The sequence below is a fragment of the Prionailurus viverrinus genome, unplaced genomic scaffold (assembly GCF_022837055.1).
Source record: "Prionailurus viverrinus isolate Anna unplaced genomic scaffold, UM_Priviv_1.0 scaffold_50, whole genome shotgun sequence".
NCBI lineage: Eukaryota > Metazoa > Chordata > Mammalia > Carnivora > Felidae > Prionailurus > Prionailurus viverrinus.
Genome location: NW_025927613.1, coordinates 1,410,797 through 1,424,923, shown reverse-complemented (window position 1 = coordinate 1,424,923; position 14,127 = coordinate 1,410,797). Strand labels below are relative to the sequence as shown.

Sequence of the window (14,127 nt, the reverse complement as noted above, 5' to 3'; positions counted from 1 at the left end):
ACACCAAATCTTTTAATTTAACTTCTCATAAGGAAAACAAAAACAAAAACACCTGGATTTTTTTTTTTTTTCTGTCTCTTCTCTATTACTTTGCTTTAAGTGTATTTCTGACTTGGATACTTCTCACATTAACAAACAAACATGTTGAGATTCAATCCTTACCCAATTTAGGGGCATTTTAATTTCTTCTGAAAAACTGCCAGGCAAAAATGTGAATTTCAGAAAAGGCCAGCACATAGGGAACACAGTGCCACATCAAGAGGAAAATGTGAGATGGACAGAAAATTTGAGAATCATACCAAAACCAAGTGAAGGAACAAACTTTCATCATATTATAACTGTGAGTCTCTGAATCAAGAATGTTGTGATTCTTTTCTTCTATTTTTTTAAATGTGATATAAATTCTAATTAAAAACAAAAGTAGAGATGTATCTATCACCCACCTTCAAAAATTATCAACCCAAAATTGTTTTATCTATGCCTCCCTTCTTCATCTTATATTGAAGCTAATCTCTACATTATTCATAAATATTTTGGCATGGACCTCTAAAAGATAAGGACCTGAAAGATATAACAAAAGAAAAAAAAATTGTACCATTGCATGCCTAAAAATTGGTAGTCCCTTAATATCATTTAGTCAACATTCAAATTTCAATTTCTCTCAAATACCACTTTTTTTTTTCAATATATGAAATTTATTGTCAAATTGGTTTCCATACAACACCCAGTGCTCATCCCAAAAGGTGCCCTCCTCAATACCCATCACCCACCCCCCCCTCCCTCCCACCCCCCATCAGCCCTCAGTTTGTTCTCAGTTTTTAAGTCTCTTATGCTTTGGCTCTCTCCCACTCTAACCTTTTTTTTTTTTTTTCCTTCCCCTCCCCCATGGGTTTCTGTTAAGTTTCTCAAGATCCACATAAGAGTGAAACCATATGGTATGTCTTTCTCTGTACCATACTTTTTTAAAGTTTGTCTGAATTAGGATCCAAATAAGGTCCATATATTATGATTATTTGCTAAGTTTAAGTCTTTTAATTTATAAATCATTTTTTTCCCTCCCTTGCCATTTATTTGTTGAAGAACCAGTTCATCTCTTGTAGATTCTACAACCTGGATATTGTTGATCACATATCCATAGCGTTTACTATATGCCTCTGTCCCCCTGGATATCCTGAAATTGACAGTTGGATCTAGTGGCATGATTATATACAGGATGAACTCTCCCTCCCCCCCAAGACTACTCTTAAGGGTAGAGTTTTCTTCCATCTGGGGGCATGCTCGATGCTGGATCTAATCATTCTAAATCTGTCCTTCCTTCATTTATTAACTAGAACGCTTCTATTTAAAAAAAACAACAAGTAGGGGCACCTGGGTGGCTGAGTTGGTTGAGCATTCAACTCTTGATTTTAGCTCAGGTCATGATCTCAGGGTTTTGTGAGTTCCAGTTGACTGTGCAGAGCCCACTTTGGATCCTCTGCCCCCTCTCTCTCTGTCCCTCCCCAACTTGTGCTTGTGCTCTCAAAATAAACTTTAAAAAACTAAACAAAAAACCCAAAAAAACCCAAACATTTATATTATTTGGTTACCCATGGTGCAGTTCACATAGTAAAGTCTTGATTCCTTCTATCTTGCTTTTTTTCCCTTTATTTGCCAGTTTTCAAAATAATGATGCAATAGTATTTCACCAAAGTGAATAAGCTTGCTCTTAAACTATCATTATGGTATCATATTTTAAACATAATTTACATGTTTTGGTCCACTGCAGTTATCTTTATTGATAGTCAAAAGTGTCCTATTTTGGCCAAACTTCAGCTGGCTTCCCAGTCCTTCTGACACCTTAGTAAAGTGTCTACTAAAATCCTGGCAATCTAATAGCTCCAGGATCAGTTCACATATTTCCTTCCCCAGACCTAGAATATGCCATTTCTTTAAGGAGCTCTGATTCCTATTGGTGGGAAATGATGTTCCAAGATCACAGTCTAGATGCTCGGGATCTTTCTGCTCATTTTTTTTTTTTTTTTAAGATTTTTAAAAGTTTATTTATTTATTTATTTATTTATTTATTGAGAGAGAGAGAGAGAGAGAGAGAGAGAGAGAACGAGTGGGGGAGTGGCAGAGAGAAGGGGGGAAGAGGATCCAAAGCAGGATCTGTGCTGACAGCAGATAGCCTGATGTGGGGCTCAAACTCACAACCCCAAGATCAAGATCTACATGCTATTCCAACTGAGCCAGCAAGACGTCCCTCTGCTCACTTTTAATATAAAATTAGGGGCACCTGGGTGGTTTAGTCAATTAAGTGTGACTCCAGATTTTGGCTCAGGTCATGATATCACAGTTCATGAGTTCAATCCCCACATCTGGCTCTGCATGGACAGGTGGAGGCTGCTTGGGATCCCCCCCGCCCCCCGCACCGGCTCTCTGCCCCTCTCCTGTTTGCTTGCTCTCTCCCCCTCAAAAAAGAAACTACAAAAAAATTTTTTTTAATATAAAATTATCTCCAGGGGCATCTTGGTGGCTCAACTGGTTGAGCATTTGACTCTTAATTTTGGCTAAGGTCATGGTCTCACAGTTAGTGGGATCAAGCCCCAGGATCCGCAGTAAGTGTGGAGCCTGACTGGGATTCTCTCTCTCCCTCTCTCTATGCCCTCCCCTATGTGTACTCTCTCTCTCTCAGAATGAATAAACATTTTAAAAGATAAAATAAAATAATCTTCATATCAACCACTGATTATTAGTCAGCTATCTTCAATTTCACTCCCATGGCATTTGGCACAATGTTCCACATCCACAAAGAACATGTTTTAGAAACTAAAAAAATTCTATTTTCTCCTTAAATTCTTTGAGATTTCTCAGTCTTGTAACATATTTACTGAGCAAAAAATTCTCATTAATCTCATTACTTCCACTCTTCCCCTATCCCCAACCTCTTCCCTTCCCCTAACAAGAAGGCTGGGTCATTTTCCTGAAGGGCAGAATTTATATATACAGTTGACCCTTGAACAATATGGGTTTGAGCTGGGCAAGCCTACGTATAGATTTTTTTTTTCAATAAACGTACCGGAAAAGTTTGGAGATTTGTGACAATTTGAAAAACCTCACAGATGAACTGTGTAGCCTAGAAATGTCAAAAAACAAAATAAGAAAAAGGTAGCTATGTCTTGAATTCATAAAATACATTTAGATACTCATTTATCATTTACTACCATAAAATATACACAAATTAAAAAAGTCAAAATTCATCAAAATTTACACACCTACAGACTGTACATGGTGGCATTTGCAATAGAGAAATGTAAACAAACATGCAGTATTAAATAACTGCATTAAATTAACTGTAGTATATATTGTACTACTGTAATAATTTTGTAGCCACCTCCTATTACTAACTGCAGTGAGCTCAAGCATTGTGGTATCCCAATGTCCCCTTAAAACATCACTTGAGCAGCTGATCTCTCCAGTAAATTGTGTTATCACAGTAAAAAATGATCTCTCACAGTTCTTGCTATTAGCAGTTAAGTTCTTGGGAAGTCAAAAGTTATACGTAGATTTTTGACTGGGGAGGTTATCGGGCTGTTAATATCCATAACCCCCACACCTTTCAAGGGTCAACTGTACTTAAAAATTTTTAAGGACAATCAAAAAGGATACATTTAGTTTAATCAAGTCCTTTTGCAAGCAACTATTTTTTGAAAGACAGTCTTTTTTTTAATGTTTATTTATTTTGAGAGAGAGCAGGTATCCAAAGTGGGGAAGGGATAGAGAAAGAGACAGAGAATCCCAAGCAGGCTCTGTGCAGTCAGCACAGAGCCAGGCACGGGCTCAATCTCATGAACCCATGAGATTATGACCTGAGCCAAAAATCAAGAGTCAGACACTTAACTGACTGAGCCACCAAGGTGCCCCTAAAGACAGTCTTTTCTTGAATGCCAAAACAACGACAGATCACCTCAAAGATATCAAATTTCTTAACTATTCCTAACAAAAACTTTATCCACAGCATATAAGCTCAAATAGCTAGTAAGGTTCCTTTCCAAGGTGGAAGGGGGTGGGAGGTTTAGATAAAGCAAAAGGCCTACAACTTGACTTATAAACAAAGACCTTATTTCTCCCTTCAATAAAATTCCCAAGAGAGATAAAAAATTTCATCATGTCCCACTGTTCTCCAGCATATACCAGGCACACAGTGGAGCCTACCTGAGGAAGAAACTTGGGTTTGACAGCTGTTAAAGGGAAACCAAATCATAAAGGGCATCATTAAGGAATCTTCTTCACACATGCCAGTGGATTTTATCCAACTCAATGATACTCAAAAATGGGGACTACTTGCCCTCCAGAAGACATTGGCAATGTCTACAGAAATTTTTGGTAGACATAACTATAAGTAGGGCTGGGGAGGGCTGCTACTAGCATCCATCTAGTGGGCAGTGGCCAGGGATGCTACTAAACATCCTATAATACACAGGTCAGCTAGGGACTTACCTGCTCTAAAACATCAATAGTGCCAAGATTAAGAAACTCTGATCAAATGGAATCCATGCTCTGAAATGGACATTTTTTTTCAATGTTTAATTTTATTTTTGAAAGAGAGAGAGAGAGCACGCGCACGCACAAACAGGGGAGGGGCAGAAAGAACGAGAGACAGGATCTAAAGCTAGCTCTGTGCTGAGAGTGGAGAGCCCGATGTGGGGCTCAAACTCACAAACCACGAGATCATGATCTGAGCTGAAGTTGGACACTTAACCGACTGAGTCACCCAGGTGGCCCTGAAGGGGAAAATTTTTTTAAAGCTATCATCCCACATTCTATGCATAAAGAACTATCATTTCTTGGGTGCCTGAGTGACTCAGTCGGAGCATCTGACTCTTGATTTCGGCTCAGGTCATGATCTCAGGGTCACAGGATCAAACCTGCATCCAGCTCCACACTGAGCGTGGAACCTGCTTAAGATTCTCTATCTCTCCCTCTGCCCCCTCCCCAACCCGCACTCTTTCTCTCTCAAAATAAATAAATAAACATTAAAAAAAAAAAAGAAGAAATGGAAATTAGGTTAAAGGACTTTGGGAAATTATATCCACAAAAATTATTCACTAGTCAATATCAGTAATATTCACTAGTCAATATCAGTAATAACATACTGATAGTAACCAATAAACCCGCAGAAGAAATGGAAATTAGGTTAAAGGACTTTGGGAAATTATATCCACAAAAATTATTCACTAGTCAATATCAGTAATTATTCACTAGTCAATATCAGTAATAACATACTGATAGTAACCAATAAAATTAATAGTAATCATAATTTTAGAGGACTGTTTTGAGGAGAAATTAGGTACTTGGGCAAGAAAAGAACGGCACAGAAGTTGTCAAATGAACATGAAGATAAAATCAAGTTTCACAGATGATTATAACGTGAAACAAACCTTATAATCATCTCACGAACCATGACATCATGACTTGAGCCGAAATCAAGAGTTGGATGCTTAACTGACTGAGCCACCCAGGTGCCCCTAATCTCCATTTCTAAATTTCTGGTTTTGACCCCTTTACAATTCCACTATGGTTTGCTTCTGCTAAATATATCTACCCTCCTTGCCTGTCCAACTTCCAACTCATTTTCTCAGAGGGCAGTGAACCAAAAGGACATGAAGCAAACTTACTTCTGCATTCTTTCTCAAAGTCTTGTTGTTATATTTGAACTGTAAGTTACACAGGTAGCTCTATTATCTCAAACACCAAAAGTTATGACAGTACTTAAGTTTAAACAGAAAAATGTTAGCAGATAATTCAGACTCTGCCTCTCATCAACTGGTGTAAACAACAAACAAGCCACTGACAATTATGGTTAACCTTAATCAAATCAAGGGGTGCTTGGGTGGCTCAGTTGGTTGAGCATCTGACTTCAGCTCAGGTCATGATCTCATGGTTGGTTTCTAGGTTCAAGCCCATATTGGGCTCTCTCCTGACAGCTCAGAGCCTGGAGCCTGCTTTGGATTCTGTGTCTCCCTTTCTCTCTCTGCCTCTCCCCTATTTGTACTCACTCACTCGAAAATGAAAAATAAACATTAAAAAACCAAAAAAAAAAAAAAACCCCAACAAATCAAGTATTTAAATTTAACTTGCAGTTTTTAGGAAACACAGCAATAGAGGAATAAGTTAAGCAGCTGCACAAGAAAATAATGAGGTAAATCCAGGTGGGACATTCTATAAAGAAATAATCAGACAAATGCAGAATAGAGAACATTCTATAAAAGTAGCAACATGTTCTCTTTAAAAATGTGACACACACACACACACACACACACACACACACACACACACCCCAAACTAAATTAGAAGACACTAGGGGTTGGGGCACCTGGGTGGCTCAGTTGGTTGAGTGTCCAACTCTTGATTTTGGCTCAGGTCAGGATCCCAAAGTCGTGGGATCAGACTGGTGTCAAACTCCATGCTAAATGTGGAGCCTGCTTGAGATTCTCTCTCTCCCTCTTTCTCTCTGCTCCTCTCCCCACCCCCACCTGCACACACGCACACTCTCTCTCTAAAATAAAAAAAATAAAAAAGAAAGAAACTAAAGAGCCATAAGAAAATGCAACACTTGAACCTTTATTGGATTTTGATTCATATAAAAGCTATAAATGACATTTTGGGAACAAATGAAACATTTGAATATATAGACTACATAATATTTGGTAATTACTTTTAGTTTTTAAAAATTTTAAAATTTCATTTCCAGTATAGTTAACATACAATGTTAGTTTCAGGTCTGCAACAAAGTGATTCAACAATCCTACACTTTACTCAGCACTCATCAAGAGAAATATACTCTTAACAAAAACGATAGGGGTGCCTGAGCGGCTCAGGCAGTTAAGCGTTGGACTCTTGATTTTGGTTCAGGTCATGATCTCAGGGTTGGTGAGTTTGAGCCCTGCATTAGGATCTGCGCTGACAGAACTGCAGAGCCTGCTTGGGATTCTGTCTCTTTCTCTCTCTGTCCCTCCGAGGTCCCTCCCAACTTGGGAATTTTTTTTTGAATTTTCTTTAAAAGAACAGTTATGTTAGAGTTATATAGGAGAATATTTATTCTTAGCAAGTGCCTGAAATATTTAGTGGAAATGTCATGATTTTCAAGTGGCTTAGCAAACATATGCATATTTTAGTGCTTTCTTATAGACATTAGTATGTTAAAACACCATTGTGTCTAGGTAAGAGGTTCACTGTCATACACCTTGTACTCTTTCACTTTCACGTGCATGACGTTTTCTTTAAAAAAAAAAAAAATTTACTTTTGAGAGACAGAGCGTGAGTAGGGAAGGGGCAGAGAGAGAGGGAGACACAGAATTTTAAGCAGGCTCCAGGCTCTGAGCTGTCAGCACAGAGCCCGACACGGGGCTCAAACCCACGAACCATGAGATCATGACCTGGACCGAAGTCAGATGCCCAACCAACTGAGCCACCCAGGCGCCCCCGTGCATGAAATTTTCTTAATAAAAAAGTTGCGGGAAATCAGATGAATAAGGTCTGACAATCTAATGTAAAACATGACTATACTTGGTAACACTGTACCATATCACTGAAATTTGCTGAATAGAACTTAAATGTTCTCACATGCAGAAAAAATACATGTGAGGTGATGAATGTGTTCATTAACTAGATGGAGGGAATCCTTTTACAATGTACATGAAATCACCATATGTACACTTGAAATATCTTACATTTTGGCAATTATACTTCAATAAGGTTGAAATTTAAAAAAAAAGTTGGGCGTAAAAACCACCTATTCATATTTTGGTTACGATATTTTTGCACTACCATATTCTGCCACTATCCTTTTGCCATTTACTAAATCAAACTGGTAGCCTTGTTGATTTTCTATTTAACTTGTTCTTATTTCTAGGAGCAATTTTCACATAGATTCGCATATACACATTTCTTAAAACATACATAATTAATGTTAGAAAAAATGTATTTAAGGTGGATTATGTTGGCTACCAAGGAGGTACTGTAAGAGGAGACAGACTCTGCCATCTTCCATTAAGCCAACCCATTATTTGACATCTTAGTAACCATTTGGTCTCTGTATTTTACAGCAGTAATTGTAGTGACAACCTAATTTTTGTATACTTAGACTTTACTCAATAATGTGGCTCACACAGGACTATTAGCAATTCCCACAGTCTTTTAAGTCTTTGTCATTCATCTTTCCACCCATAATATGGGTATACCAGACATACCTTTCTAGGGAGAAGTGAACTACACCTTAAGCACTGGCAAATATGGTAATCTATACTCAGATCCTAGCTAATCAGAAGTCTACATAATTGAAAAGATACAAAGAGAATCTTTACAAACAACCTGTTATTTAAAAGCGACAAGGTGTGCCTGGGTGGCTCAAACGGTTAAGCATCCGACTCCCGATTTCCACTCAGGTCATGATCTCACAGTTCCTGGGGCTTGGTTTGTGGGATCAAGCCCCATGTTGGGCTCAAGCTGAGGCTGCTTGGGATCCTCTCTGCCCCTTCCCCCTTCCCATTCATTCTCTCTCTCACACACAAAATGAATAAACATTAAAAAAAAACAAAACAACTGGCTGGCTCAGTTACTTGAGCGTCGGACTTCGGCTCAGGTCATTATCTCACAGTTCCTTCGTGATTTGAGCCAGCAGTTGGGCTCTGTGCTGACAGCTCAGAGCCTGGAGCCTGCCTCAGATTCTGTGTCTCCCTCTCTCTCTGCCCCCTCCTCTACTTGTGTATACACACACACACACACAATGCTCTCTCTCAAAAATAAACAAACATTACAAAAACAAAAATTTTAAGAACATACCCTCTTACTCTAGGGTAAGAAATAATAATCCTCAAAACAACTGGCATCTGTTTTCAAGTTATCTCAATTTTTGTCTGGATTAATTCTAGAAAACCTATAGAGCTGACTACTTAATATGGCTATAAAATTACCGTTAAACCTGTAAGAAGCTTTTATTGTCTTTTGCATGACTGATTTCATCCCTTACAGAATCTAACAGTTGTAGAACCTCACATATAATATTCACAATGTGTTCCTCAACAGTGTTAATAACCTAATGCTCCCAAACACAAAATACTTTCAATTTACCAGGCAGCAAATCTATCAAGAAGCACCCAGATAAGAGCTCTGTGCTCTTTACTAAAACAACAACTAAAGTAAGCAGTAAGTTCTCTATTTTTAAAGGGTTCAATATTCAGGGGTCCGTTTCCCAAGAAGCTTTTCTTCGCTGACAGTTGTGTGACCTATATTCCATTTCTACTCCCTTGATTTCATTTAACTCTTCTAAATACTAGTAATATGTTAGTCTATTTCCCTTTTCTCCTCCTGAGTTATACGTAAAAATGTTTTTTGTGGATATGGCTTTATTATCACAAATCCGAATGCCAAGAATCTATCAAAGTCTTATGACATTGATATGATAAGGGCACCAAACAGCTCTAGGGTTTGTAATTTAAATCAGAAATCACCACCCTCAGGGTGCCTGGGTGGTTCAGTCGGTTAAGTCCGACTCTTGATTTCGGCTATGGCCACAATCTCATGGTTTGTTGGTTCAGGATCCCAGGCCATCAGCCTGGAGCTTGCTTGGGGATTGATTTCCTGCCTCTCAAAATACATAAATAAACTTTTAAAAAAAGCGTTGGGGGTAGCTGGATGGCTCAGCTGGTTAAGCATCCAACTTCGGCTCAGGTCATAATTTCATAGGTTGTGAGTTCGAGCCCCACGTCAGGCTCTGTGCTGACAGCTCAGAGCCTGGAGCCTGCTTCAGATTCTGTGTCTCCCTTTCTCTCTCTGCCCCTCCCCTGCTGTGCTCTCCCTCCCCCTCTCAAAAATAAACAAACTTAAAAAATAATAATAAGATGAAAAAAAAGAAATCTCCACCCTCAACAGAAAGACATACAGTAAAACCTTGGCTTGCGAGCATAATTTGTTCTGGAAACATGCTTGTAATCCAAAGCACTCATATATCAAAGCGAAATTTCCCCATAAGAAATAACAGAAACTCAGATGATCCATTCCACACCCAAAAATACTCATGTAAAAATGATTACAATATTGCAATATAAAATAATAAAGAAAATACAAAATATAAAGAAAAATAAATAACCTGCACTTACCTTTGAAAACCTTCGTGGCTGGTGTGAGGGAGACAAGAGAGAGGAGGGTTATTGTGTAGGACGACTTTCACTATCACTAATGGAATCACTGCTATGTATTGGCTCAATGCAATCTTTCTCTTTTCGTGCAACTTTAACAAGGAACCTATCCAATGACACTTACTTTTGCCTCCTTTTGAGGATTTCGCGGAAATGTGACATTGCATTGTCGTTAAACAGATTCATCGCTTGCACTGCTACAGCCTTATTCAGGTGGTGCTTTTCTACAAAATTTTGCACTGTTTCCCACATTTTACACATCTCCCTAATCTCATCTGAAGTGAGGGATTCCTCTGCCTTTTTCTCCTCTGCAGACGAGATCTCCTCCATAACCTTTTGCTGTTGCTCGCGATGCAGATCCATCAGTTCATCGGTGGTCAGCTCCTGACCATGTTCCTCCACCAGCTCCTGGATGTCATCCTCGTTCACCTCTAGGCCCATGGTCTTCCCCAAGGACACAATTTCATCGACAACTGGCGCCTCCTGTTCATGAGCAAGCCCCTCTAGGTCATGTCCAAGAACACAATCAGGCCACAGTTTTCTCCAAGCAGAACAGAGGGTTCTCTTGGTGACCCCATCCCAGGCTTTATCAATGATCTTGAGGCAGTTCACGATGTGGAAATGATTTTTCCAAAACTCTCGTAGAGTAAGGTTTGTTCCTTCGGTCACCTCAAAGCATTGCTGAAACAGTGCTTTGATGTAAAGCTTTTTAAAGTTTGAAATGACCTGCTGATCCATGGGCTGGAGGATTGGAGTGGTGTTGGGAGGAAGGAACTTGCCCTTAATGAACTCGAATTCCTCCAGCAAGTCGTCCTCAAAGCCTGGAGGATGAGCAGGAGCATTATCCATGACCAGCAAGGCTTTGAGTGGCAGATTCTTTTCTAAAAGGTATTTCTTCACTGCAGGACCAAAGACCTCGTTGATCCACTCAATGAACAACATACGAGTGACCCAAGCCTTGCTGTTGGACCGCCACATAACGTTTAACTGGCTCTTCTGAACCTTGCATTTCTTGAAGGCGCGTGGATTCTCAGAATGATACACAAGCAAGGGCTTGACTTTAAAATCCCCGCTTGCATTAGCACAAAACAAGAGGGTGAGATGGTCTTTCATGGGCTTGTGACCAGGCATTGCATTCTCTTCTTCTGTAATGTAGGTCCTCTTTGGCATCTTTTTCCAAAAAAGCCTCGTCTCATCGCAGTTGAAAACTTGTTCTGGCAGGTAACACTCAGAAACCATGAGCTTCTGGAACTCAGTAGCGAATGCCTCAGCTGCCTTAGCGTCCAAACTTGCAGCTTCTCCGTGCTTCGCAACACTACGGATGCCACTTCTCCTCTTAAAGTTATCAAACCATCCCCTGCTTGCCTTGAAGCCTTCTTCTTTTTCTGTTGACGTACCTGGCAGTTTACTTACAAGGTCAGTGTACAAGGCCTTTGCCTTCTCACAGATAAAATTCTCAGTCACAGTATCACCTGCTAGTTGCTTCTCGTTTATCCAAACCAGAAGCAACTTCTCTACATCTTCCAGAACACGTGGCCGTTGCTTTGATATTCTCGTGACTCCTTTTGCTGCATCTAGCCCCCTTATTTCTTCTTTCTTCTTTAATATTGTACAAATGGTCGATGTAGACTTCTTATAAAATCTTGCAATTTCAGCCACTCGCATACCTCGTTCATACTTCTTGATGATCTCCTTCTTAACTTCCACTGTAATCATCTCCTTCTTCTTACCACCTTTCTTTTCAACATTTTTCCGCCTGGGGGCCATTGTATACGCTTGCACGGATGTTGACTACAGTACAGTATTAATAAACTCTTGTTACCGTATTTAATGTAATTGGCAATAAGGCAGCAGAGGAAAGGGTCTATATCTGCAGGCAGCCTGACCTAGAATGAAGCAAAGCATTCCTAAGCTTACTCTTGTATGGAAAAGCAAAGGACTGTCCATAGGTGCTTTGAAGTGACAAAACATACACTAGTGCCAGCTGTGGGCACCTTCCAACGTTCTGAAAGATCACTGATTTCTGCCAGATGCTGCGGCCTGAGACCGAGCATCTGGGCATGGGAGACCATCACCCACAAGCCCGTAGAAAAAGAAGAACCACTGGCTCAGTTGTGATCATGTGACATTCAATGTCACATACTACTTGTATTGCAAGACATCGCTAGTTTATCAAGTTAAAATTTATTGGAAATGTTTGCTCGTCTTGCAGAACACTCGCAGAACAAGTTACTCGCAATCCAAGGTTTTACTTGTATGTAGAATAAAGACTGAAAAGTTACCTGGAATATACTTTAATACAATACCAGGCGTTATTTTGTAGTTTACACTCATCACCTCAATGAATTCTCACAATTATACGTCCTAAGTACTACATTTTACAAATGAGGTTAAAAAGGAGGTTTAGAGAGATTAAGTAACTTGCCCAAGGTTAAAGTTAGTAGATAACACACCAAGACTCGAATCAAAGTTTTTCTGTAAAATTCTCCCCCAAGCCACTGACTCTTCCATTACTAACTCCAACACACACCTGTAAATTCTCCAGAAGTTCCTACATTGAGGCAGATTTGGATGATCTCAGAAGCAGAAGCATAGAACAACACCCAGTGATTCTCAAATGTTTTGGTTTCAGGACCGCTTTACATTCTTAAAATTATTGAGGACCTCAAAAAGTTTTTATTTATGTGGATTCTATCTTTTGATATTTACCATGTAAGGCCTTAAAACAAAAAAAGTTAAATACTTATCAACACAATTAACAATAACAAACCATCAAAGTTAATATAAAGAACATTTTCAATTAGAAGTTATCTTTTTCCCCCAAATAATTAGAAAAGTAATACTGTTTTACATTTTTGCCAATTGTTTAGGTATAGCTTAATAGAAGGCAGTTGGATTCTCATAGCTGCGTATGCATTCAGTCTGTTTGCTGTATGTTGTTTTCGTTAAGTATACGACTATCTAGCCTCACACAGCAGAAAAAAAGAAAAGTCTTCTGAAAACCTTTTCAGATAGCTGTGTATATTGACACGATACTAAAACTCAAAAAATGGTAGTTTCTTAAATAAGTTACATCTTGGAATCTGAATCCCTATCAACCCACTTTTTGTATTTTCTCACATTAAAATCCACTGATGTACCTTGCATTTTGAAAGGATCATTTACCCATGATATTTTGAAACATCACACATTGGTCACTTGGAAAATACAAATTTACTGAAATGTCCAGGTTCCAAATGTTGACACATTTCACTAGAATTATAAATACAATTTAAAAAATACTTTAAAATCACAGTCATTAACACTGATGCTACAAGAAAAGTCTTTAAAGTACTGGGAAGCTGTCAAACCTGAGAGGTCAACTTTTTTAAAAGTTTATTTTGAGACAGAGAAAGATAGGGTACACATGCGAGATGTCAAATTTGAACAAATTCTTATTTTCACGCTCAAATTTCTATCATTGGTAACAAATACTTAGTCAACGGTTTTCCTTGAAGTGACAAGCTCACTTCATTTTCAGAAAATATCTGCCAGGGGTGCCTGGGTGGCTCAGTTGGTCGGACTCTTGATTTCTGCTCAGGTCATAATCCCAGGGTCGTGGGATGGGGCCCCACATCAGGCTCTGTGCTGAGCATGGAACCTGCTTAAGATTCTTTCTCCCTCTGCCCCACTCATGCTCAGTCTCTTTAAAAAAAAACCAAAAAAAACCTACCAAACATTAAAGTGTGAAAATAACTAGTCAGTCGTTCTTTCAAGTAAAAATGCAGCTCATAACTCAATCTCACAAGTGCTTTTTCTTATGCGAAGGATCATACCTCCTTAGGCCGCAAGTGTCTTTTCTTAAAAAACTAAAAAGACATCCACTCAAGGATTGAGATTTTTTAATTTATTTTAAAAGCACCTGCAGGACAGGGGCAAACAGAGAGGGCGGCATCCCTGCTGTCCAGGC

At 39.1% G+C, this 14,127-nt stretch overlaps 1 protein-coding gene across 1 annotated transcript; it reads right to left on the bottom strand.

Annotated features, from left to right (window-relative positions):
- Positions 1-546: 546 nt before the first annotated feature.
- LOC125159443 (tigger transposable element-derived protein 1-like) lies at positions 547-11,894 on the bottom strand. Its single transcript, XM_047847786.1, has 3 exons — positions 10,476-11,894; positions 3,059-3,115; positions 547-561 (listed from the first exon to the last, which is right to left on the bottom strand). Exons 1-3 carry the CDS (start codon positions 11,892-11,894, stop codon positions 547-549), a joined length of 1,491 nt encoding a protein of 496 aa, XP_047703742.1.
- Between the last annotated feature and the right edge of the window lie 2,233 nt (positions 11,895-14,127).